The following is a 25,584-nucleotide window of genomic DNA, read 5'->3' on the forward strand; positions in this document are numbered from 1 at the left end:
TTTTTGTAATAAAGATATATTTTGAATATTTCATTTCATATGATTATAATAAACTTGTTTTCCAAGGATAATGTTATTACATTTAAATATTTCTTTACACATTTTCTTTTTCACATAATAATGCTTACTTTTAAGGAAACCTATTTTAAATAATAATACAATACAATGAAAAATGTTCAATTAACTACTATCACAGAAGCAAAAAAAAAAAAATGAGCATAAAAATATTAAAGTTTTATAAATATATGCACAGCACATTAACTCTGCCAGCTTTTCCACATCTGCGAATTTTGTAGTTGTCCTTGTGTTATAATAATACTCCTGGTTATAATCATGCAATATAAAGAATTATATCACAAAGATCAAGCATACGAAATGATCAAAATTGTACGAATTTTAACTAAAACTGAAATTAATGTATTTTTGAAACAATTTTAATAGGTTTCTGAGTGAACTCGGTCAAAGATGCTGAATATCTATTCGTCTGTAACATATGGCCCACATTCCATATATTTTTAAAGAATTGGCAGCATTTTTGACAACACAATTCAATCCAGTCCATATAGACCTACTTTCTGAAGGAAATTGCATATTATATATCATCAAGAACAAATCATCGTTGATTTTATAAAAACCTCCTATGTGACTTTACAGAAAATAATTTTTCAGGAGGAAGAAAAAATTAATTAAAAATCAATGGACTTACATAAGAATATGAAGTAATTCTGTAGAAAATGTTGGTGAATATGATGAACATAAAAGACATCATCGATTTTTAATTAATTTTTTCTTCCTCCTGAAAAATTACTTTCTGTAAAGTCACATAGCAGGTTTCATAAAATCAACGACGAAATTTAAGTTGCAATGAATATATTATACAATTTTCAACCCAAATTTTCAGTTGTTAAAATAATATAGTGATTATTCGTTCTGTTTTCATATTTTCATTTATAAAGAATTTAAAATTAAATTTAAACTTCTGCACTACCATTATTTTTATAAAAATGGCATCATCAAACACGTTTTCTTTCGACACTTGTGGAAGACATTTTGCATAGAAGTTGCACAGTACGGCCACAAATATTGTGTAAGGGTAAAGGCTTGTAATAACGTTTCTTTCTGCAGGGGGGGGGGGGGGAAATTGGATAATCTGTCCATCGGTAAATACTGTGACCAATAATCGTGGCTCTGTTGTCTATGCAAATTTTCTCTGAATTCATTTAATAAAAATGATCTCTTACGATTACAATACGATGTAAAAGTTTCCTGTTTCTTTCTGCACCATATACTTCTGCGCTTAATTTGTTGTGTACTTTTGCAGCCTAAATATTTGCAAGATTGGGTTATATAAAATATTGGGTAGACTGCATGGATATTCGCAATATTTGTTTGAAAATATCTTATTTCTTCCTCCGTACTGTGATATTATCACAATTCCTTCAACTAGAAGAAATGATCAGTAACTTCAGTACCCAGATTACATGACAGGATAAGATAAAACAAAAAAAAAAATGGGACCCATTATGAAACTATCTGTGTTAAATCAGTGGGCTTGAATGACGTTCATCTGTAATATCTGTGTCCTCAGACTCTAGAACTATATTAACTGGGTTGATTATGTTGAATTTACAGCATCTCAATCGCACATATCAGATTCTTCACAGTGGAAGCCTTGATAAAAGGGTTTATCTATAAAATAGTACAGTTTGGCACTCATTTTTGTGCAGAAGTTGTATAATCATGTAAAAATACAAAGCATTTAATGAAGCAAGAGTATAGATATAAAAATGTATGGATGTGCGTTTAAATAAGTGATGTTTTCCAGAATTGAAGTTCTTTGCGTCTTTAATTTCATTTCAGACAGTGAGATTTGTTTCGAAAAACTTTCTTTCCTCATTATAAGATAAACTAGATGAGTAAAAAGTATAGAACATTGCTTGTAGTTTTTCTACCTTTAAATATATGAAGAAACTCTAAATACACAAGTTTTAGGGGGTGAAAAAATAATATTTTGAACATGTTTTCAAAAACTGTTGATCACGAAATAAAGCAAAACAAATCAGACATCAGTCCCGTGTGTGGTGTGGAAGAATATCGAACTTTCAATGTCTTAAATTATAACTGATGGTTCGTGGATTGATAGATTGATTGGTTGATTAGTTGGTTGGTTGATTGATTGATTGATTGATTGATTGATTGATTGATTGATTGACGCTTTTTCCCAAATTGTTGTTCAGCTTTTTGAAGAAAAGATGATCATGATAGAATGAATTGCAGTACATTCTACTGAATATTTTTATTGTTTCATGCTTCATTAAGTGCTATATTTTGAATTTGTTTACATAAACTATACCGGTATGTCACTTAAATATAAGTAATACTTCTGAAAGCACTCTAGTACTGAATGCTTTAAAAACTAGTTTGCTGTTACACTAGACGGACCCTCTTCACCATTGGAACGGAGTACAGTATGTTCAGGATCGCATTACTGACAAGTCCAACTGCTCTTGCCATGTTTTCCAGTCGAAATGTAAATTCCCGCCACAAGCCTCTACTCTTGTGCTCCACATCTGCAACTGGTGTGTCGCCTTGCTCCTCTTGCAGCTGGCGTGTGTGGTTAACGTAGGAGTACATGTAACACGATGGTGTTGCGGACACAGTGTGAACTCTGTGAAACAGTCTAGCAGGAACACCCATGGATTCACCTTTTGAGATTTTCTGCCTCAGTATTTTGTTTCCTCTGCCTTGTTTATGTTTGTCTGTGACATTATCGCCTGCTTCTACTATCACTTCGCCTTCTAACACCGTCAATGTTATATTGGTAAGATCTTCACCAATATAGTTTTCGAGTGTCAAACCTGAAACAAATCAAAATGCTGTTATTTATTGTCTTCAGTACTATGGGCTCCGAACTTCGCGGGTGGAACTCCAACCAAGAGAGATAAAAGTCTTAATGTTTAGGTGAGGAGTTTGGACTTTTTCCATTGCTGGTTGTCACAATCAAAAAATTAAGACACAACGTTTCGAAGGGTGGTTCTCCCTTTGTCTTCAGGTGGAAGGAAGGAGAGAAGAGAAAAAGACCTACTGTTGGGATCGTTACGTACAGTTATTCTGTATGTCTGTGACATTATCGCCTGATCAGTCATACAGAATAGCTGTACGTAACGATCCCAACAGTAGGTTTTTTTCTCTTCTCTCCTTCCTTCCACCTGAAGACGAAGGGAGAACCACGTTGTGTCTTAATTTTTTTATTGTGACAACCAGCAATGGAAAAAGTCTAAACTCCTCATCTAAACATCAACAATCCACCATTGCTTTCCAACCCCTCATTTAGATCAACGATAAAAGTCTTATCGGTGGAAGTAAAACCACGGGTCACATATTGTAAATTTACTATACAGGAAAGAACCCTGGCACAGGTGAAATTTCAAAGATAGCTTCTAATTCCGCACCATTTTTGTCGAAAACTTTCCCAATTAAAACACGACTTCTCTTTTAAGTTTTCATCTGACATAGACCAGATGACAAGAAATCCCATCACTAGTTGTTATAGTGTCATTTTTCTAGATGCAAGAAACATTTTTTTTGCACGATCGTGTTTTTTGTTGTATTTGCAGTTATTGTTGTTAGGCCTTGAAAGTTGGAATTCCCACACAGAAACTTGTTGCTAGGGAAACCATTCTTCATAACATAAAAGTATACTGAAATAGATCCGTTACAGTGCACTTATTGTTACTTAGTTACCATTACAGTGCTGTTTTGTGAAGGCTTTGGAATAATATTGCTATGCAAAATATATTGTATTTGCAATTTTAAAAATATAATTGCGCAAAAAATGTTGTACAATACACTTTTGTAAAGTGCATTACAAAATCTCGAAAATTGAAAAACTTGCTCTGCTCGTTTTTCAAATTTTTCCTCGATTTTGTTAAAAGCACTTCCCAACTGTGTATCGTAATATACCGGTTCTGTTTCTCCACGACGATCATTAGATGAAAATCTTCAAATGAAAGTGACGTGGGATTCATCAAATTCGTTTAATTGCGTGAAACGTTTATGCTGTTCGTGATTGTTACTGTGAATATGGTTGGAATTGTAAGAATGTTTGGAATTTGAAATAAAAGTTGTATGCCTATATTTATTTTTATTTCTGTTTTTTCGAGTATACTCCCCGCATTTAAATTTATCAAGGTGAAGTCTTCTCATGAATTATTTCATAATTGCTTCCTCATTCCATGAGGGCCTAGTCTCGAGACAATAATGCAGTTGATAGTCGAAACGATTCACACATCAATATGATACGAATGAGTTGTTTGAAACTGTAATCAATAAATATATCATCAGTCATTACAGAGAATTGAATTAATTTGGAAATTAATACCAAATTTAAGTACCGTAATTTCCCATAACTATGGTCCAGGCACCCAACTATGGTCCAAAACGCATTATGTACTACTTAGTCTCCCAAGAGTTCGGTGTTTGCCATTTAAGGCGCCACTGTGGTGGAATTATGTTCCCCATAGATGCTTCTCTCTACCATTACACGTGGCAATGATATGGATGCTTAACAAGGTCAGTGTGCATCGTTCTATTGAATGTGTGAAGACACAAAATCATCCAATTTGTGATTGTCTGTTTTATTAAGCTCTCCTCTGTAGAACTGGTAAATTATAGATATATGATTCTTTGTACAATTAAACCTTGCTATGTAGTGTTTACTTTCACGTAATAATTACACTGGCAGAGGTTAAGGACTCTGCGTGAAAAATGTTTAACCTCAAGACTAGAAGTCAGTCCTCAACTATGTACCACAATTTTTCGTGGACCATAGTTGTATTTCATTTTGAAATATTTGTTTCAATAAAATGTGATTATTTACTTCTGCAAATACGGTATCTCAGTATATTCTAAAACACCATTTAACATTATAGTCAAGTAAAAAAAGAAACAGGCTGTTCCAGCATCAATGGTACTAGCACGAATGATAGTCCGGTAAAACGAAAACTTCAGGGTAGAAGGAAAACAATCGTCCCTGTGAGTGACTATGAGAGCGATGAAATTGAATTGGATACAGATTATGATTCAATTTCAGAATTACAAGAGAAGTGGAGTTTCAAAGGGTCGAAATAAGCCTAATGAATGTAGTTCTCAGTACGATAAATAACATTAACATTGTATTTATTTGCATACTATTTTGCTAAGAATGTGTTAGTTTATTTTGATACCGTAATTTTGTTCTTTGATATACACTCGCCTTCAAAAAAACTGGGCCAACTAGTCATACAGTCACGGGGAGGTAATGCCCGCTATTACCAACACCTGGGTGGCCACAAAATCAGTTTAACATTTGGAAGAAAATTGATATAATTTGTAAGTTTTTACACCTTTTAATTATACCCATTGTTTGGCGTTGAAAATAATAGCGCAAATGATAATGAATACCGGTACTGTAAGTTTTTTTTTTTCTGGGAAGCAATGTTTTCTTCATTTTTCATAAAGGATTTTCTGATTCTCACCTCATAAAAATTGAGAAACTTTAGGTGGCAGGGTTTATTTTGCCAGTGAGTGTAGTTGTTCATTATTGCAGAAAAATGACTTTCAGATTTCACTTGTTTATTGAGTGTTTATGTAATGTGTACTAATAAAAAGAATCCATGTACTTTTCATTTATTTTTAATATTTCTGTGCTAGATTATGTTTCTACCCTTAAATTAGAAACTCAATTTATTGATTTACGAATAATTACAGCTCCAGTTATAGTCCATTCATGCTTTCAAGCATGAATATATGAGTGGACCATAGTTGGGCTACTCAGAATACAACTATGTACCAATGCTTATTATTTTTTTAACACTTGTAATTAAATAATTTAAAACACATATGTCAATATTTATTTAATATAAACTTACAAGAGTCCGAAGCCAAAATTTCACTTAATCTGGATGAATAGTACTGAATATACAAAGAAAAATGTGAAAAATGTGGACCATAGTTAGGGGAAACTACGGTACTATACTTTAGAATTAGACTGTGTTAAATATTTCTGTCTTTACACGCCCTGCATTTAAATTTAATAAGACAGAGCCTTCTCGTTAATTACTTCATAATTGCTTCCTCATTCCATGAGGCCTAGTCTAGAGACAATAATGCAATAATTGATAGTCAAAACTATTCACACATCAATATGACGCCAATGATGAATTGTTTGAAATTGTAATTAATAATAATAATAATAATAATAATAATCATCATCATCATCATCATCATCGTCCTAACAAGTACTGGGCCTAATGCTCCATTACGGATGATAATAATAATAATAATAGTAATAATCATCATCATCATCATCGTCCTAACAAGTACTGGGCCTAATGCTCCGTTACGGATAATAATAATAATCATCATCATCGTCCTCACAAGTACTGGGCCTAATGCTCCGTTACGGATGATGATAATAATAATAATAGTAATAATAATAATAATAATAATAATAGTGATAATGATGGGAAGGGGAGCTAAAGCGAGAAAGGGGGAGGGAAGGGAAGAGAGGGAGAGGAACAGAGAGATTCTCAAGTCCCATAAATATTTTTTCTGCATACACCTACCTGGGAAGTCAGCTACAAATATGGCATCGCTGTACTCAGACCATGAATAAACTTCCCTCTGTATGTCCATAATCTGCGTCCGCCAGGAACTGAATTCAGTCAGCAAAGGCATTAACCACGTGACTGCCTTGACTGGCGACCAGTCAGCGGTCAACAGGTCCACCCGGGGGTCGAACATGCGTTGCTGGAAGCGTCCATTCAAGGAGCACCACACGTCCACATGGATAGAGATGTTGCCACTCAATCTATTGCTGTCCATGGATTCTGCTTTCATCAGGTTTCTCTTGAGACACTGGGCGTACTGGACTACCATGTCAGCATGCTTCTCCCAGCGGTCTGTTTGAACCCACGCCTGGAAACATAAGTTACACCATCTCAATGTAGTAACTGCCATCATATTCTTTAATTTGGTATGGGAAACAAACTGGAGTGATAAAATGAAAAACAGTAGAACTTTACCATTCAAAGCTGTCATATATACACAACCACACATACACGCGCACACATACACACACATTTGTAAAAATATGTGTGATGTTAATCTTTAACAATTTGTGATGTTAATATTAGTGAAACTGAAACATAACTCCGAAAGCTGTTGTTGTTATCTAATGCCGGGCTTTGGCAATGAAGCCATTAGCGTTCTTGCTCTCCAATATTTCCCCGTGGTGGATCCATCAGGTAGAACTTCACAGGTTATGAGATGATCTTCAGTCATTTCTTCTTCCTTGTTGCATAGAGGGCAATTTGGATTTGTGTAAATTCCTATTTTATTCAAGTGTTTGGCCAAATAATCGTGTTCTGTAAGCAGTCTGAATTTTGCTACTGCAGATTTACGTGGGATTTCTGGAATAATTTCTGGTTTTTTTTATTAAAATGCTCCATTTTTTATCTTTGGCTTTGGTACATACCGCTTGGTTTTGCTTGATTTTATATTTATTTTTAATTTGTATTCTGAATTAAATTGGATCCTTTTTTGGCAAGAAAGTCAGCAGTTTCATTTCCAGCAATTCCGCAATGTGCAGGTATCCATTGCAATTGAATTCTTTTCTGTAGTTTTTGAAGTTGTTGGATCATTTTGTGACATACTCCGAAAGCTTATTTACTGCCCTTTTGACTGACGATATGATAATCCTAAAGAAAATTAATACTACAATACAAATGACTCCTATATATTAAAAGGTGCCTACTTACATTAATGTTTTTGTTTTCATAAATAAATCAGTCGTCATTTTTTCTCAGTTCTATGTTCAGAAGCAAAAAGTATGAAAATGTCGTATTCTTGTGTGAGTAACAACACACAGGTCATTCTTCAGTATATTGTATATTTGTATATTTTAGTGTTAAGGAAATAAAACAGTCGCTAAATATAGGATACTGTACTGGGATGTCTTATTTGAAGTGAAAAATATAAGTAGACGAACTATACAAATGTAACATGTAAATACAAATGTAACTGAGATATCGTGGTTTACCTCTGGATCTAGAAAATGTTCCTGCCCTGTTTCATGATCCACAACTTTTACAACAGCCAGTACAGTGTCCCAAGTGTGAACCATCATATCCCACGAGTAACCATACAACCCGTTTGTCCAGTTGTTGTATCCCTGAAAAAATAAATTGTGAATATAATATGTCACTGAAGTCCAGCAATATATCGGCGTTATGGAAATAGGTGAAAATTGAAGATTAAGTATTTGTAATATCTAAGTTTGATTTATACAGGTCAAAGCATCAAATCACTAACAAACCATAGTGTAACTGTAGTTACATGCATAGACTTAGTTAAAAAATAGTACTGGGTACATAAGCTTTGAGTAATTACAATAATAAATTGATTTATGAATATCTGTACAATATTTCATGTTACTGTTTTTATGCATTTTCTTATAACGCTGACTTTTAATTTTGTTGGAAGCTTGAAAAATAAAAATTGTTGTCACTTTTATTATACAGTTATATGAACCACTATATTCATAAATAAATCATTCACCCGAACAATGGTGTCACCAACAAAAAGGAGAGTAAAAAAATTGTAAGAATTATAATGTTCTACTAAACACTAATTTCAAATATCTGTAGGATCTAATGGTGCCAACTGTTGATTTAGGCAAAAACAGTTTCCTATCACATGCAGGAGGACATACATAGCGCAATTCTATTTCTAACTCATATTCAACGAAAATGTTGGTTGCAATGTCGTTTGGGTGAATGATTAAAATGTTTCATAACAAGCTGGAAGTATTTGTATAAGAACATCAGATTCCACCACATTACTGGTGTGCAAATTCAGAGCCACTTCATTCCCGAATTAGAGAAAAGAGGAGATGGATCTCAAATTAGCTATATTATTTTGACATGAGAAATGTGGTGCTCTGAAAAACTTGGTACTAGTAGACATTAGCTGCTTCTCAAAAAGACTAATACATAGCAATTCTAATTCAATATCTACAATCTGTGGTCTACTGCATGCAGCTACATAGAACAACAACGTCCATTGTTGTATATCCTTAGAGATCATAATCATCAGTAGACGTTTCCACTCAGTTGTGGATCGTCTCAGGACATAGCTGCCTCCACAAAGTCCTGTCTTGCCACAATCCTCGAATTCTTTCACAATCATAGCCGCTCTCTTTTAAATCTCAGATATATTAATTAATACAGTGCCACACTCAGGGACGTCATTTCAGTTTTTACTTGGGGGAGAAGGGAGAGGAACAAGAATTTTTAGAGAAGATCTTATAGGGTATATGTATGGCGTACTCGCTTCCTATTTGCTCTGAAATGAACTTTTTTCATACCGTAAACTGGGGTAAACTTGACCATAAAGAAGTGATTTAAAGCATGATATCAGATGCACTGAACATATTTTTATAAAGTTAATTATATTTTCTCCATTTTGTATTATTTTAAATCACAAATAGGGCCGATACTGTTTAAAATTTTCTTTGTTTTGTGGTCACATTTACCCCACTTTACAGAACATTTCCAGTTTTCACATAGAGTTTTAACTTCTTATCCTATCTATACAATATGTAATTTACATGCACTTGCTGTTAATATGACGTAGCTACGAACAAACGAACACAAACAGTTTTATTGATAAAACATTTTAATTTCAATTAAAAAAAATTCTAGATACTTACAATAGGTAACAACCACTACCAGCTTTGGTTTCATTTAAGCAAAGTCATTAATTAGCTCGTTTTTATTTCTTACGTGTTTTTAAAAATGGAATATCTTAATATTAGAAGTACAGTTCTAACATTCTTTATAGTATGTAACTTACTATACTCAATTATATATATATATATATATATATATATATATATATATATATATATATATATATATATATATATATTTTAAATCTTAATGCCCCTTTCCTCCGCTCCTCTACTACTCAGAGGCTGTAAACTCATTCTTCACTTATATTCTGCATAGTAATCATGACTAGTTTAAATTTCAACATGATCGAGATAGGTTTCCATTTGAATTATCTTGAATCAGTATTTTTGTTGCTCTCATAGAAATGCACTCACCTTGGTGATAAAGTGAGAATAAGGCAGAAATATTTGTAGACCAGTGTGACTAATGAGTAAACACGTAATTAATTTGTGCTTCCAGCCAATTGTAAATGTGTCCCTACGACCATCTTGTAGTTTCTTAATACTTTGTCCTGGAACAAACACAACAGTTATTTACTTATTTATTTCTCATCAATCTTATCTGGACATGGCAGATTTGAGGCATTCATATACAAAGTAAATATAACATACAAGTTTCACAAGTATTAGCCTATGAACTACTTCTTAATTTTACAGCTCTGCTAATAGCAGTATAGTAGGCCTACAGCATATCTACCATACTATACTATAAAACACAACACAACACGAATGCAGTAATAATAATAATAATAATAATAATAATAATAATAATCATAATAATAAAAAATAATAATATCATACATCTTGATTACACAACTTTTAAGACTATATCACTTCGGAATATGTATTATATGTCTTTCTTCTGTTAAATTCTATCGTACCGGTACCTGGTTAACATGTTTCGGTCTGTTACGGACTTTCTTCAGAACTGGTTGTTGCTGGTCTTGGCGCCTTTTGTTTTGTTTCCTGTGGGGGTGTGTTTGTGTAGTGTAATCTGGAGTCAAAGAGTGTGTGTGTTCTGAAATTGAGTTGTGTATTGAGAATTTCAATTGGATGTGTTTTTGTGTGTCTGTATATTTCGCATTATTCTAGTGTGTTTAGTTTCTGGCTTTTTGGTTGGATGTATAGAATTTCCATGTCTGTGTTGATGTCTCTGTAGATAGCAGTTAGTTTCAGAACACACACTCTTTGACTCCACATTACACTACACAAACACACCCCCACAGGAAACAAACCAAAGGCGCAACAACAAGTTCTGAAGAAGGTCCATAACAGACCGAAACATGCTAACCAGATATGATAGAATTTAACACAAGAAAGATATATATATAATACATATTCCGAAATAATATCATAATAAACTCACTTTACTATATTTACCATCCCAAATGTTTTACTGTTATTATTCTAAGTCATCTTTTCACTTGTTTACTAAACTGTTTAACAAGTTACTAATTTGGTTACTCCTTAACTAATACCGGTAGCTTTTGCAGAGTGAAGGATTCTCTCACATTGTAATCTGTCTTCACATACCTAGTTCTTTTATCTTCTTTTCCCATCTAGTTTTGACTCTGAACAGAAATTTACCTAAATTATTAAGAAACACAACAGTTACAACAGTACTATAGTAGGATGGTTCTGTAAATCCCCAGCTAAAGACAGAGGCTACCGTACGCTGAGCAGTTGCCTTTTGAAGTAAGACGATCCCCCAACCTTTTCTGTCCACTCGAGGGATGGGGTAATCTCTGTTTCTGCTTTCTGAGACAAACATAAATGTTGCCAATTCCCCCCTGAATGCCAGCACTAACTGCAGTCTTTCTTAACATGTTCAAACAATTCACACATGTTTTTGTTCGCTGTTTCAAAGTTTATTATTACAATAAAATTGTTTTATGAAGTATATTGTAAATTGGCGGTCTTATGTGAGGGTGCAAAGAACCTGCGGGTTTCTTAAAAGCCATTTGTAAGTAAGTAAGTATATTGAATAACTCTTCTCGGGTTCTCAGCCAGGTAAGTTGGAGATTTGCTTCCAAGCTTTCGATGGCTAGCTTTGCCATCTTCTTTAGGGAATGAAGTGATGTGGGACCATGTCTAGCCGGGAAAGCCTCAAGTCATACAAGTAAGTATATTGTAAATTACTTAGTTTCCAGGTTACATCGGGAAGCTATTGAAATTCATAAACACAAAAACAACTTTAACCGTAAGGAGGAAGGTCTCAAGGTCAACAAAGCTTGGTATCTGGCCCTCAGAAGCACACACATCAAATCCTTTCTCCGACAATTAGACACTATGACAAACAATCAGAACACCGAAGCCACTGGTGTGGACCGCGGCGACGACAAGCAACAACAGTCTCACACCTTAAATATCGACGTGCTACCAGTCTCAATGCCAGTTCCTGATACACACAGCAGATCTCTCCACACACGTGTACCACGCCACTGAAGATGTCCACCGGAGTAGTGGACGAAACGTTTGGTTGTAACACCGACAGACCATGGCCCTCTAGCCCGGAAAATATGCATCCTATGAATCGGTTGGTTGTTCAGTCAGTTAATTCCAAAGGCTTTGCCTTGTAACTTTAATCATGTTTCTCTTTCCTCTGCCATAATAGGGAGAAAATAAGAATAGGAGAGGAAGAGAAAATATTTGGAGTCTCCATGTACATGAATCGAACTTATTTTTTAAGTAAAGATGGTTAATTAACATCATGATCTTACTTGAAATGCTAAATCATTAGTCACAATTATCAAATTCTTCGCCACTAGACTTACCAATTTTGTTTTCCTTTACACTTAGTTGAGCTGAAGTATTTCTTACATCTTGTTTAGCATCATCAGTAGCTGATTTTGGTAATGAAAATAATTTTAGTATTTTATGAGGCCAATCCGCATTACAAAATATAGGCATTGTTGCAATGCAAACATAAGGGAACATTCCTGAAAGTAACAAATATTCAATAAATATAACTTCCTCAAGAAATGTATTTTTTTTTCACCTATAATTCTGAATGAGTAATAACTACATATTTCCATTTTTACCAAAATCTTTCCAAATGTTGTTTCTCATCATTCAATCCTATGAGGGAAGACAAAATTTATATGTGAAAGAAATGTGGAAGTTAGTGTTTTCTGAGAGTGTTCTGCAATACAAATGTTGCATGTAGTCATCTATCAAAAACAGGATTCTGTCACGTCATAAATCTATGACACGGACCTGTTAGCTTTACTTCCTTTCTGGAGGGAGCTATTTTAAGGATTTTATCGCCCTTTAAAATCCATTTCCCTCGGCTATGTTTGAATTTGAAAACCTTGCCATGGTCACTGCTCGATCTGTGAGTAGGCACACTATGATTGAGATATGAATACGTATTACTGAAGTCTTTATTATATCAGTTTTATTGGTAAGTGAAGTAAGATACTCACCAATGTTGAACAGTCTTGAATTCATTATATGGAACAAACCTAGTACAAATAAAGCCATTGGCCTTGTTTTCTTGTATATCAGAAGAAATCCAACACTCAAATCGAGAGCGAAACCGTTTAAATGAATAATCCAGAAATCCACCTGTTCTGTTGTCAGGAAAAGTCTGCATGAAAAAGGACATTGTTTCAAACTTGAAATTCAAGTGATAGTTTATAGCCATTATGCTGGCTCTGAATGTCATATTCTACGAGGCATGTTCTTAAAATAAGTTCCGTTTTCAATTATAACCGTTGCATCGCTGCAGTCGTTATTTTGCGCATGCGTGTTTTCTTCTTCAGTCCTCAGGCAAGCTGTGCATGCAGTTTCAGAGCTTCAGTCCGTGTGTGTGTGGTTAGTTGTGATCAGTTGAAATGTTTAAAGTGATCGAGCACCCCGCCGACTGTGAGATGCAGTCTGTTATCCGTTTCTTGAATGCGAGAAACATCAAATCAGCTGACATTCATCGTCAACTTTGTGAGGTGTATGGTGATGATGCCATTAGTGATGGAATGGTCAGGAGATGGGTTAGGAAGTTCAACAAGGGCCGCGTCTCTGTGCATGACGAGCAGTGTACCGGTCGGTCATCTTTGATCAATGACGATTTGGTGCGTGCTGTCGATGGAAAAAATTCATGAGTATAGGAACAAATTGACCATCATCCCTACAGCCTGGATTTGGCTCCGAGTGATTTTCATCTTTTCCTGCACCTCAAGAAGTTCCTCGATGGTCAACATTTTGATGGCGACGATGAAGTGAAAACAGCAGTGCGGGAGTGGTTCGCATCGCAGGCGGGCGAATTCTACAATGAGGGGATAGAAAGACTTGTGCCACGACTCGATAAATGCCTCAATAATGGTGGAGATTATGTTCAGAAGTAATTGAAGTGTGGGGAATACAGTGCAACAAAAATGGCTTGTAAATATCTTCCCGTTTACTTACTACATCCATTTGGAACTTACTTTAAGAACACGCCTCGTATATTTTACTGAGATGATTAATTGATGAACTAGTGGACTTACTCGTGTTAAATATGTAATATTTGTCCGGCTTACAGCTGTTTCAGTGCTTCACGCACCATCATCAGAGCCTACTAGATCGCGGCGTCATCTCGAACTTCTCTGCCTATTAAGAGGATGTGTTTTATTGTTGGAAGGTGTTGAAGTGTGGAGTCGAATAGTGTTTGTGTACTGAAATTGATCTGTGTGTTGAGGATTTGATCGGGGTGTGTTTTAGTGTGTTTGTATATTTCGTATTGTTCTAGCGTGTTGAGTTTTTGGTTCTTGGGTTGTGTGTGTAGGATTTCCATGTCCGTATTTATGTTATTGTATGCATGGTTAGTATTGGTTATGTGATCGGTGTATGTAGATTTATTGTGTCCTCTGGTTATAGCTTTAATGTGTTCTTTATAGCGTGTTTGGAATGATCTGCCTGTCTGTCCTATGTAGAACTTGTCGCAGCTATTACATGTGAGTTTGTATACACCTACATAAGACAGACAGGCAGATCATTCCAAACACGCTATAAAGAACACATTAAAGCTATAACCAGAGGACACAATAAATTTACATACGCCGATCACATAACCAATACTAACCATACATACAATAACATAAATACGGACATGGAAATCCTACACACACAACCCAAGAACCAAAAACTCAACACACTAGAACAATACGAAATATACAAACACACTAAAACACACCCCGATCAAATCCTCAACACACAGATCAATTTCAGTACACACACACTATTCGACTCCACACTTCAACACCTTCCAACAATAAAACACATCCTCTTATAAGGCAGAGAAGTTCGAGATGACGCCGCGATCTAGTAGGCTCTGATGATGGTGCGTGAAGCACTGAAACAGTTGTAAGCCGGACAAATATTACATATTTAACACGAGTAAGTCCACTAGTTCATCAATTAATTATATTCAAGTGTTAAAAGTGGTGTACGCAAGATTCAAAATGGATTACTGAGATGATTGATACACTCTTGAAATTTGTGTAATGATAATCTTTGCTAGATGGTGCAGGTCGAAGTGTGCAATCAGAAGAAAGCTAACAATTAGCACTGTAGAACTTGCACAAACTGTATAGAAAAGTTATAAATCAATATGTACTACGTAATGTAAAACAATAACTGTATTTTCGTTCACTGCATCCTCGTATATGAACAAAATTAATCTAACACTATTTTCGGAAATATTGTTTAATTTAAAGATAACATCACTTACTTAAACGGTCCAAATACCCAATGGTTGCTGAGATATCTCATTGAGTAACCTTCTAACCAATCTTTGTCCATCTTTTTTAATCCGGCATAGAAATATAGTAAAAAAATTTGAAATCGCAGAATAAAATAATTCCATAGTGGCACTGGTGTGTTTTCTTTAACCCTGCCTAAAAGAATGTCCAAGGACCTGAAAGAAGAAATGAAATACCGTACATGCATATAAAATTGTTTTATAGTTTACCAAAACAGGATATAAGAATATAGCTACAACGTAAATTAAAAAATATATATTAAAAATAAGTTAAACCTCAACACCAGACATAATTAGGAACTTGAAATCCAGACGTTTGAGATGGGCAGGGCATGTAGCACGTATGGGCGAATCCAGAAATGCATATAGAGTGTTAGTTGGGAGACCGGAGGGAAAAAGACCTTTAGGGAGGCCGAGACGTAGATGGGAGGATAATATTAAAATGGATTTGAGGGAGGTGGGGTATGATGATAGAGACTGGCTTAATCTTGCACAGGATAGGGACCGATGGCGGGCTTATGTGAGGGCGGCAATGAACCTTCGGGTTCCTTAAAAGCCATAAGTAAGTAAGTAAGTAAGTAAACCTCAACACCAATGGGTGAAGAAAGAAGCAGCATCAACAACAAACACAATCTTTAATATCTACTTAGACATTAAACTTTCTTAATACATAGTCAACTGGGGGAGAGAAATGTTAAGAAGATATACGAGAAGAACCCCAGTGTTATGATCATTATATATCAACGTTTGGAGGCTTCCATATTAACTATTACCGTTTTAATTTGCAACATAATGTTTCAACCATCTTATTTAGGGTACTGGTAACAGTGAAAGTGAGATACCTAACAGAATATAAGGTTTGTAAACGCTCTTTAATAAGTAGTGATGATGTTATCATGTAAGAATATGTCAATTTCTTTGTTATAGTACTTAAGGGGTTACATACGCCTTCAAAAGAGCAATAATTTTCAGACAGTAAGCGTATTAAATTTCATGAACATAGGGCTTAAGGATATGGAAGTTGTATGTAACTCCTCAAATGATTTTCAATTCTATAAAATAATTTAAGAATAAGTAATTCTATTTCTCTTTCCCCTACACGTAGTGGTATGTACCGTAAACTGAGGTAAACTTGACAAATGGGATAAATTTGATCGAGAAAAATTTGAATCATGATATGAGATGCACTGAATATGTTTTTAAAGTTAATTAAATTTTTATCCGTTTCTTAAGTACTTAATTTTTATCATTTATTCTTAGTGACAATTAGAGCTAATATCATCCTTCTTTTTTTTTGTGGTCAAATTTACCCCAGTTTACGGTATTTTTGTCTTTTATCTAAGTAGAAAGTGATGCTGTCACTGTACTTACCAATAGCAATTAGCTTGTGAGCCTAGCAGCAATATAGAAATCACGCCATACAAGTATGAATGATTATTCCAAGACGTCTTATCCAGTAGGAAAATATACCAATATGGTATTATGAAGGCAAGGCAACTAAAACGAAAATACCAGCCAAGCATGATACCAAATGCTCCTGTAAAAATCACACAGATTGAATTTACTGAAAATTAACTTTATGTATTATAGGAAAAAGAACATGTTATAGTTACATGATATATTTGGTATTCATGGAACAAAGCAAATTAAATTGCAAGCAAAACTAGGTATTTGCATAATTTAATCGTCCATGTATAATGTTCTAGAGACTTTTGCTTAAGACGTCAAATGGTTGCAGAATTGCATCTAAATATGTGACAGAACTGTTTGTGTTTTAGAATAATCCAACGCTTTTCTTATTCATTCCTTTCAATCATTTTGAAATGCTTAAAATATTTTTATCTTACCAGTAACTTAGGCCCTATGTATGTACCTTCATAGTTACCTTACACTGGATGATAATGATTAACAAATGGCATTTATATCTCTGTACAAAGTGGAGTGACATTTACTGTTTTAGCATGCAAATGTGACATGATGACAGATACCAATCCACATGATGAGATAAACAATGCACATCCATTGCAATGGTAATGGCTGAAGAAAATTGAAGAGAGGAAATCTGCACTCATTCGGATCTCCCCAGTTAATATCTGCATTAGATAAACCTCTTTCTTCAGGAATATCCAAAACCATCAAAAAACCTGAAATGTATATCCAAATCTTTTAATTCGAATCTTACACTATGACTGTAAAATATAGGCCTACAATAGTTTTATTCATATTATGAGATCAGTGTAACTGTAAAAGTGCTTCCGAAAAGTAATCTAAAAGTAAGATATTCAACATAAAATCTAATTATCACCCTCACAGAGGTGAAATCTTTCTGGAGAGTAGGTGGATCTTAAAATATAATTAGATTTACAAAAATTAAACACGTCAAATCAATTTTAACAGAATTCTAAAATACCTATATCTTATATAATAATGAAATTATAGTCTTCATGAAATTTAGATTATATAATGTAGTGGCCATTAGAATTGATCTGTTCCTTACTGAACTAATTTTATTAACTAATTTATATCTGGGTAATATTATTTTAGTCTTAAAACTCTGAGTATGAGTAATACATACCGGTTCATAAAATATTATATACATAAATTTAGACAGTAGGGAGATAAATGTTACAGCTTTGTGCTAAACAGGGTTTCAGCATTTACTCTAGTAGATGACAGTGAAAAGAAGTTTACTATATACAGTACAGTACATATTATAAGGGTAAATACAATGAAGAGCAAATCTAGTGTATTCGTAATAGATGTCTTTAATTTAACGATGTAACAATACTATTAGTGTATACTTTTATAAACAAATAATAAAATAGAGTTACTGGTGCCATTCACAGACAACTACAATTACTGTAGCATTGTCGAGATAATGAATGCCTTTTGCACTCATCTAAGCAGGTATTACCGAACTGTTACACTGGCTGTAATTCTAGTATAGTACCCGATAATGCATTATTTATGAGCTTATTTATAGTAAAATAATATTTGGAATAGATCATGGTCTTTTCTTACTCCTTTATGAGTACTGGTACCATCAAAATATAATTCACTTACCAAACATTATTCTAATCAAACCAAGTGACGCAGGATCCATTGGCTTATACATGAAACGAATAATATTCTCCCAGTTCTTGATATCAGTTAATGAAAATTCAAATTCAACTTTAAATATGTTTGAATTTGAGCCTTTCCCTTCATTTGCGCATGATTTTATATTGTCTGCCAACTGATAATTTTCTTCCCTATTGTTTCTTTCCTCATTGCAAGTGGCAGTTGAATTTGCTTTTCCTCTTTTTTTTCTTGCAAGCATCTGAAAAAAAAAAAGAGGAGCAGTGTTTCAAATATCTGACTATACCCAACAATAATAATTAATTATATTTCCTTTTGTCCGATTTATACGTCACTGCAGATAGGGGAGGGTGTTTCATTTGTTCGTACACGAGATATCTCGCAAATGCTATCCTCACTCCTCAACCTGTGATAGAATCAGGTCCCATCCGCAGATGAGAAGCCTTATAAGTCCCAGGGGCCCGGAGTTCCAAGCCCTTCTTAAAACAACATCGTGAAACCGACGCTGACAGGTGGTCTACTCTGCCTCAGCTTCTGATAGAGCCAGCTCCCATCCGCAGATGAGTGGCCTGATAAGCCCCAGAGCCCAAATCCCTTCCTATATCAGCATCGGAAATCTGCATTACCCCCAACACTTCACCCCTGCCTATTTTATTATTGCAGACGATAGATGAAATGCAGAAGGATGGAGAGTGTTAGTGGAATGATAGAAGGAAACGGGAGTACCCCGAGAAGAACTATCTGCAACGTCTTTGTTCACCACAAATTTCATCACGACCTTGCTGGGGATCGAACCGCCTGGATGGAAAACCAGTGCTCTAACACTTTGATCACAAACGTGGCAACCATAGCATACTATGGTAATAACACTGTGGCTTAAGTCAACTTAGTCAACCATTGGAATTTCATTGTGTATCATTATTGAAGTTGACAGCAATGGGTTGTGTTTCAGGTATTTTGTACGGGCGTCCAGACCTGTGGGGTAACGGTTAGCGCGTCTAACCGCGAAACCAGGTGGCCCGTGTTCGAATTCCGGTCGGGGCAAGTTACCTGGTTGAGGTTTTTCCGGGGGTTTCTCTCAACCCAATAGAGCAAATGCTGGGTAACTTTCGGTGCTGGACCCCGGACTCATTTCACCGGCATTATCACCTTAATTTTATTCAGACTCTAAATAACCTGAGATGTTGATACAGCGTCGGAAAACGCTGTATCCAATTAAAAAAATTATGTACGGGCAACTATATTCCAAATGGCAGGTCTTTCACTGCAGACTCAGTATTCTCCATTCTTTCCTATTTGCATGTTTGCAGTATTTCTTGGGAAAGATAAATGGCGTTGCTTTCCGCACACTACTCTCTCTTTCGCATTTTAAAAGATCCCAGGGGTCCCCAGCGTGGAGGTGAGGAGAGTGGATTTGATTAATTAGGCCCTCCGGACTTCACCGAAATTCACAGCAAGGATTAAATATCAGTTCTAACAGAGTTTTTGACCCGATCAAAAACCGGGAAATCCCAATTAGCCTTTGCCTCTCTGTGACATGTAATTGGGGTCGAATTCAGTATGTATTCTACGCAATTACGTAGTCAGTCTTGCCTATGCGTTTTTTTTGTCCTTGCACTAGAAAGCGCGGGTATCGGCGAGTATCGACGAGTATCGACGGAAGTAAACGAAAACATATGACTAGTAAAAAACAGTGTTCCGCGCTTTAGTCTCGATTGTTGCGGGTACGCGATATTGTGAGAAGATGGTCCGTTTGATTTCGGTATTTTAATAGACTTTGGTGGTTTATAAATGTAAATGTGTTTGTTTTATTGTGATAATATGATTATGGATAATATGAAGAGGAAGACCATGAAAAAATAGGCCTACACTCAAGAAACTACTGCTGTCTGTGGTCTACAGAAAAGTAAGTCAACATTAAGTTACCGCGCTTTCAAAATGGAGATCTTGTATAAAAAATATCAGTATTTACAGAGGCGGTATTTTATTACTCTTTATTTATCTAACTTATTGCTAATTGTGTTTACAAATTTACTGCTATTGTACAACACTTCTATTAGAATATGGGCACTTCCGTGCTTCTTGAATGTAGTCTCGTCATCTATGCATGATGCGTATGGTCCAGGGCGCATACATTCTTTGTTGAAATTCAGTCAACAATTTGCGGCACAAATTCTTTATTGCAGTCAAATACATTTATCTGGACTAAAGAACAAATTTGAACACAATTTTCTGTATTACTTGAAGCAAAGCCACCGTAAGTGCAGGGACACGTTTCCCGTCAATTTACCGTAGCCTACCTTCAATTTCAGATGCCTCTGATTGAGGTTCTGGCTAATACGTATATCTATTACCTAGTACGTCTCACTTGATGATATGTGTCAGAGGAAGAACAATAATTGTTTGTATCTCAAGTCTAATTAGTGTAATATGTAGCTAATCGAAGATGTAGGCCTATGCAATTGGGTTATTTTACGATGCTGTATCAACATCTAGGTTATTTAGCGTCTGAATGAAATGAAGGTGATAATGCCGGTGAAATGAGTCCGGGGTCCAGCACCGAAAGTTACCCAGCATTTGCTCTTATTGGGTTGTGGGAAAATCCCGGAAAAAAAAACCTCAACCGGGTAACTTGTCCCGACCGGAAATCGAACCGGGCCACCTTGTTTCGCGGCCAGACGCGCTGACCGTTACTCCACAGGTGTGGACCATCTCACTATCTCCTGGCCTAGTTGCATCATAAGTGATGCCTTGTTGGTATCACTTGTGAAGCTCAGACCTGCCTTCGGACAGTTGACTGAACAAAACAATTTATTTTCAGAGCCAACTCACTAAAGACGATCTTGCGCATGCGTATCACGGACGGCGAGGCTGCTGTTCTTGTGTGTGCAAGAATATAGGGATCCATGTTCTGTTTCATGGTGCACGTGTCTACATCACTTTATTCTTTCGTTGGGCAGATTTTTGCAATACAAAGACCGGAAAATACGGTGAATGTGTCGCCGTTATGATAACGCGATTTATGACGTCATGAAAGTCTAATTTTTATTTACTTTTTTCTTTCATCCACGCTTCCTGATTTCTCGTTTTTAAACTTACTTTCTTTCCTTTGTAAGGTAAGAAAAGAAAACATGGTAATTATGTAGTAAGCATCGGTCAGGCCATCTTCTCGCAATAGAGATCCAGGACACATACATTGTATTGCCAGATATATCCAATATTGTTATTCTTTGTTTTTACTTACACCGTGCGACCATGAACGCTGCGACGCTCGAAACAGTCGTCTGCTAACTTATCAAATGAAAAGCGAGCACTGCTTCACCCCATAGATATTTCCTTCCATGCAGTCTGTAGTATTTTCCCTGTACCAAAAGTACAATGAAGGTTTGTGTAAATAGAGACGAGTATTATCACTGGAGCAGAAGTCCAAGAGGTGAGGACTGTGGCAATTTTAGAGTAGGTTAAATGAGAAGATAGTTAAGTATAGAGTGACCAGACGCCCTCTTTTGCCTGGACATGTCCTCCTTTTTAAGCCTTTAAGGCGTAGCTCAGTCATCTAAGACCCTTGCCTGCCGATTCGGAACTGCGCTTGGGCGCGGGTTCAATCCCCGTTTGGGTAGATTACCAGGTTGAATTTTTTTCCGAGGTTTTCTCCAACCGTAAGGCAAATGTCAGGTAATCTATGGAGAATCCTTGACCTCTACTCGCCAAATATCTCGCTATCACCAATCCGATCGACGCTAAATAACATAGTAGTTGATACAGCGTCGTTAAATAAATACGTAAAAAGAAAACATAAATAAATCTAAGTATATAATATTTTCTGTCCTCTTTTTTTGATCAAAGTCCTCCTTATTGAAGCTTTGTGTCCTTTTTTTATGGATGTGAATCTGGTCACCCTAGTTAAGTACCTAACAGGTGAGATTTCCCTCCATCAACCACTCTAAAACATTACTTCTACGACTTCCACTAGAGACCGGCGTAATAGAATGCGTCTCACGCAGCCAATCAGAACACTTTTAATGAATGCTCTTTTTAGTTCGCTAACAATAATTCTACTTACTATAAAATGAACTGTAGTATTTAGAGCGATGAAGTTACAGGAGAATGGAGAAAGTTACAACGCAGAACTGTACGCATTGCATTCTTCACCAGACATAATTAGGAACATTAAATCCAGACGTTTGAGATGGGCAGGGCATGTAGCACGTATGGGCGAATCCAGAAATGCATATAGAATGTTAGTTGGGAGGCCGGAGGGAAAAAGACCTTTGGGGAGGTCGAAACATAGATGGGAGGAGAATAAAAATGGATTTGAGGGAGATGGGATATGATAGTAAGGACCAATAGTGGGCTTATGTGAGGGCGGCAATGAACCTCCGGGTTCTGTAAAAGTCATAACTAAGTATTTAGGGCAGGCAAGTAGTGACACACGTTCCTAGCCCAAATATCAGTCCAGACATGTGGGAGTATTTAATGGTTTGGAAGTTGGAATCTGGGGTGTGTATAACGTCCACTGTCATTGTCGCGTGAATGTTAAGAATTTTAGTTTTCGTGTGCAGTCAATGTATTATGTTAATAATTATTTATTTTCTTTCTGCTTTCCAACGTTTCTTATAGTCGCGTTCGCGTTTTTAATTGGATAGTGTTCTATTAAGCCATTTGCTCTTCTTATATTATTTCTTAATACGTAGGCCTATGTTATTTCCAGTCCCTCAAATTAATTTGTTTTGTTTCATTCAGAATAAATAACGGACATAATAAGAAGGTACCTGTAAAGAACAGACAACATAGAGTTTTAACACAATTTACCCATTTATTTAAAGACATTTTGAGTATGTCACTTCTAGCAATACTACCATGAGAACGTCGCAACCTGAGTAGACCATGAAAAACGTTGGATTCGGACTATTATATATCAAATGGTCCACGGCATAAGAGATCAATGGCAACCCGCATGAAGCTGGATTATGTCGATCTATATTGCTTGCTGGGATATCTTATATTAAGTTCTTCTGTTGATATTATTCACTTTTGCTGTCACGAGTTTCAGAGGTTCGAACCGTGAATAATTACCTGTACCGAAGTCAGGATTCAAGCTTTCATAGCTACTGCTGTGGAACATTCTGGTTCATAAGATGTTTAATTGATTACATTATTTTCGTTTTAAAGTAGTATTAACTAGAATCTCCTAGAATCATCTGCTATCGGAGTTCGACATTAAAGAGTACGAAAAGAAGAACTGGGGATCAAACTCTCACAGGCAGTCAAATATTCATAGAACCCGGCTACTCTAGCTGACAGCCATTAACTACCTTGAGAGATCCGAGTGTTAGAAATTAATGCACAATATGGTAGTTTACGGTATAAAGAAATATCATTAAATTTAAATTTTGGTATCTAACATTTTCAGTTGATTAATATATATTAATTTTTAAACATTTCACATCTGCTGCTGAACTGAAAAATCACCATGCCTGTTAGAATTACAAATTTCAGTAACGCTTTTTGAAAATGAATTTAAAGTTATTTAGTGAATTTTCTAGTAAAAATGTGAAACTATTACCTACACCTAGAAATGATTTAGTTCACATGTGTAAATATAATTGAATTAATTCAGAAAAATACGGGATATCGCGTTAAAATAATCCAAAATACATGAGATCCGGGAAAATGACAACCTATGTCTTCGACAGTTAATACAAATGCTGTACTTCTACATATTGCAGTCGGCCTGGGAGCGTAGTTGGTATAGCGCTGGCCTTCTGTGCTCGAGGTGCGGGTTCGATCCCGGCCCAGTGTTCTTAAATGCGACAGACTCGTGTCAGTAGATTTACTGGCAAGTAAAAGAACTCCTGCGGAACAAAATTCCAGTACATCGGCGACGCTGATATAATCTCGGCAGTTGCGAGCGTCGTTAAAAAAACACAATTAAAAAAAATCTACATATTGCAGAAACATTTTTCTATAGACGAATCTTCGAGCATTAAAGTATGTTTGAAGAGGTGAACAATATTAGGTTGGCATCACTGTTGTCAACACATTACTTGATGTAGAGGAACTGTGCGTTATGTATTGTGCCAACTTTTGGTTTTGAATTTCAGTTATTTAATGTTGACATGTCGTTTCATAACCACGTAAGTGTATGAATTGACAATATTTACATTATTAGATACATTTATAACATTAAGATAAATGACAAAACGACAGGGGCAGAAAAAGTTTTGTATTTGTATCTCTGCAAAGAGGTTATGTGAGAGGTACGTGATTATTGCTGCCATCTTGTGTTCCGATACTAAACTACATGAATGTTTCTATGGTCAACATCCGATGTGACAATAGCTGTCATTCATAGATCACGAAGTCTTATGTCTTGTGTGATAGATTGTTCTCTCTCTCAGTTCGAGATTGTGTTACGTGTGTACGATGCATATAAAGCAATGCGGGGTATATACTAACTTAATGGATAATTTGTAAGGAACTATAATATGTAATTAACTTATTATTCATAAAGATAAAATGTGTATTAATGAAGTGAGATTATAATTTAGCGTATTAATCTATGACTGTATTAAACTGAGAAATGCATGCAAAATTGGAGCATTCTTCCATATACGCTTAATTTAAGAGTAGTCTACTTACGTTTCAGTGCGTTGGCTGCAGCTGGCTGCCACCGTTGCAAGATAATGTTTATATGACGGTCGCGTTAGCTCAGTAGGAAGTCATCTCCCCGTTGCCATAGTAACCAAACATGTGGGTGTCTGATGTCTGCTCTTAGGACGCCGCAGGAATAAAGATACGTTCAGAAAAACATGCACAATAATCGATAGCCGGGAGAACTGCTACCATGGTAACCGTGACGTCATGGCAAAGCTATACTTGGGAGATGTTAGTGGCTTCATGTTTGATGATCGAAACAGTCATGTGTGCTCTCAGTTCGTGTAAGTTCTTATAATGTAGGACGAAGTTAGACGTGCTAAGCGACGGTGAACAGTTG

At 35.7% G+C, this 25,584-nt stretch overlaps 2 protein-coding genes across 7 annotated transcripts in view; one reads left to right on the forward strand and one right to left on the reverse strand.

Annotated features, from left to right (window-relative positions):
* GC (gamma-glutamyl carboxylase) lies at positions 1 to 25,552 on the reverse strand. Of its 3 annotated transcripts, none has more exons than XM_069813023.1 (11): positions 25,230 to 25,549; positions 18,573 to 18,828; positions 17,498 to 17,653; positions 16,881 to 17,006; positions 15,480 to 15,665; positions 13,198 to 13,361; positions 12,547 to 12,711; positions 10,148 to 10,284; positions 8,081 to 8,212; positions 6,606 to 6,957; positions 1 to 2,858 (listed from the first exon to the last, which is right to left on the reverse strand). In XM_069813023.1, exons 3-11 carry the CDS (start codon positions 17,530 to 17,532, stop codon positions 2,428 to 2,430), a joined length of 1,728 nt encoding a protein of 575 aa, XP_069669124.1. In that variant the 5' UTR covers positions 17,533 to 17,653; positions 18,573 to 18,828; positions 25,230 to 25,549; the 3' UTR covers positions 1 to 2,427. The 3 variants fall into 3 exon arrangements, with proteins under 3 accessions (XP_069669124.1, XP_069669122.1, XP_069669123.1); XM_069813021.1 differs by having other exon boundaries at positions 16,881 to 17,046; XM_069813022.1 differs by lacking the exon at positions 8,081 to 8,212 and having other exon boundaries at positions 16,881 to 17,046; positions 25,230 to 25,552.
* Atg10 (Autophagy-related 10) overlaps positions 24,593 to 25,584 on the forward strand; it is a 656,137-nt gene continuing 655,145 nt past the window's right edge. For 2 of the 4 annotated variants that reach the window (XR_011329775.1, XR_011329776.1), the window contains exon 1: positions 24,593 to 24,724. The gene's annotated coding sequence lies outside the window, so the exon portion shown is untranslated. The remainder of the gene's footprint in view (positions 24,725 to 25,584) is intronic. The other 2 variants (XM_069813034.1, XM_069813035.1) reach the window with 1 other exon arrangement.

Source organism: Periplaneta americana, chromosome 16 (assembly GCF_040183065.1).
Source record: "Periplaneta americana isolate PAMFEO1 chromosome 16, P.americana_PAMFEO1_priV1, whole genome shotgun sequence".
NCBI classification, from domain to species: Eukaryota; Metazoa; Arthropoda; class Insecta; order Blattodea; family Blattidae; genus Periplaneta; species Periplaneta americana.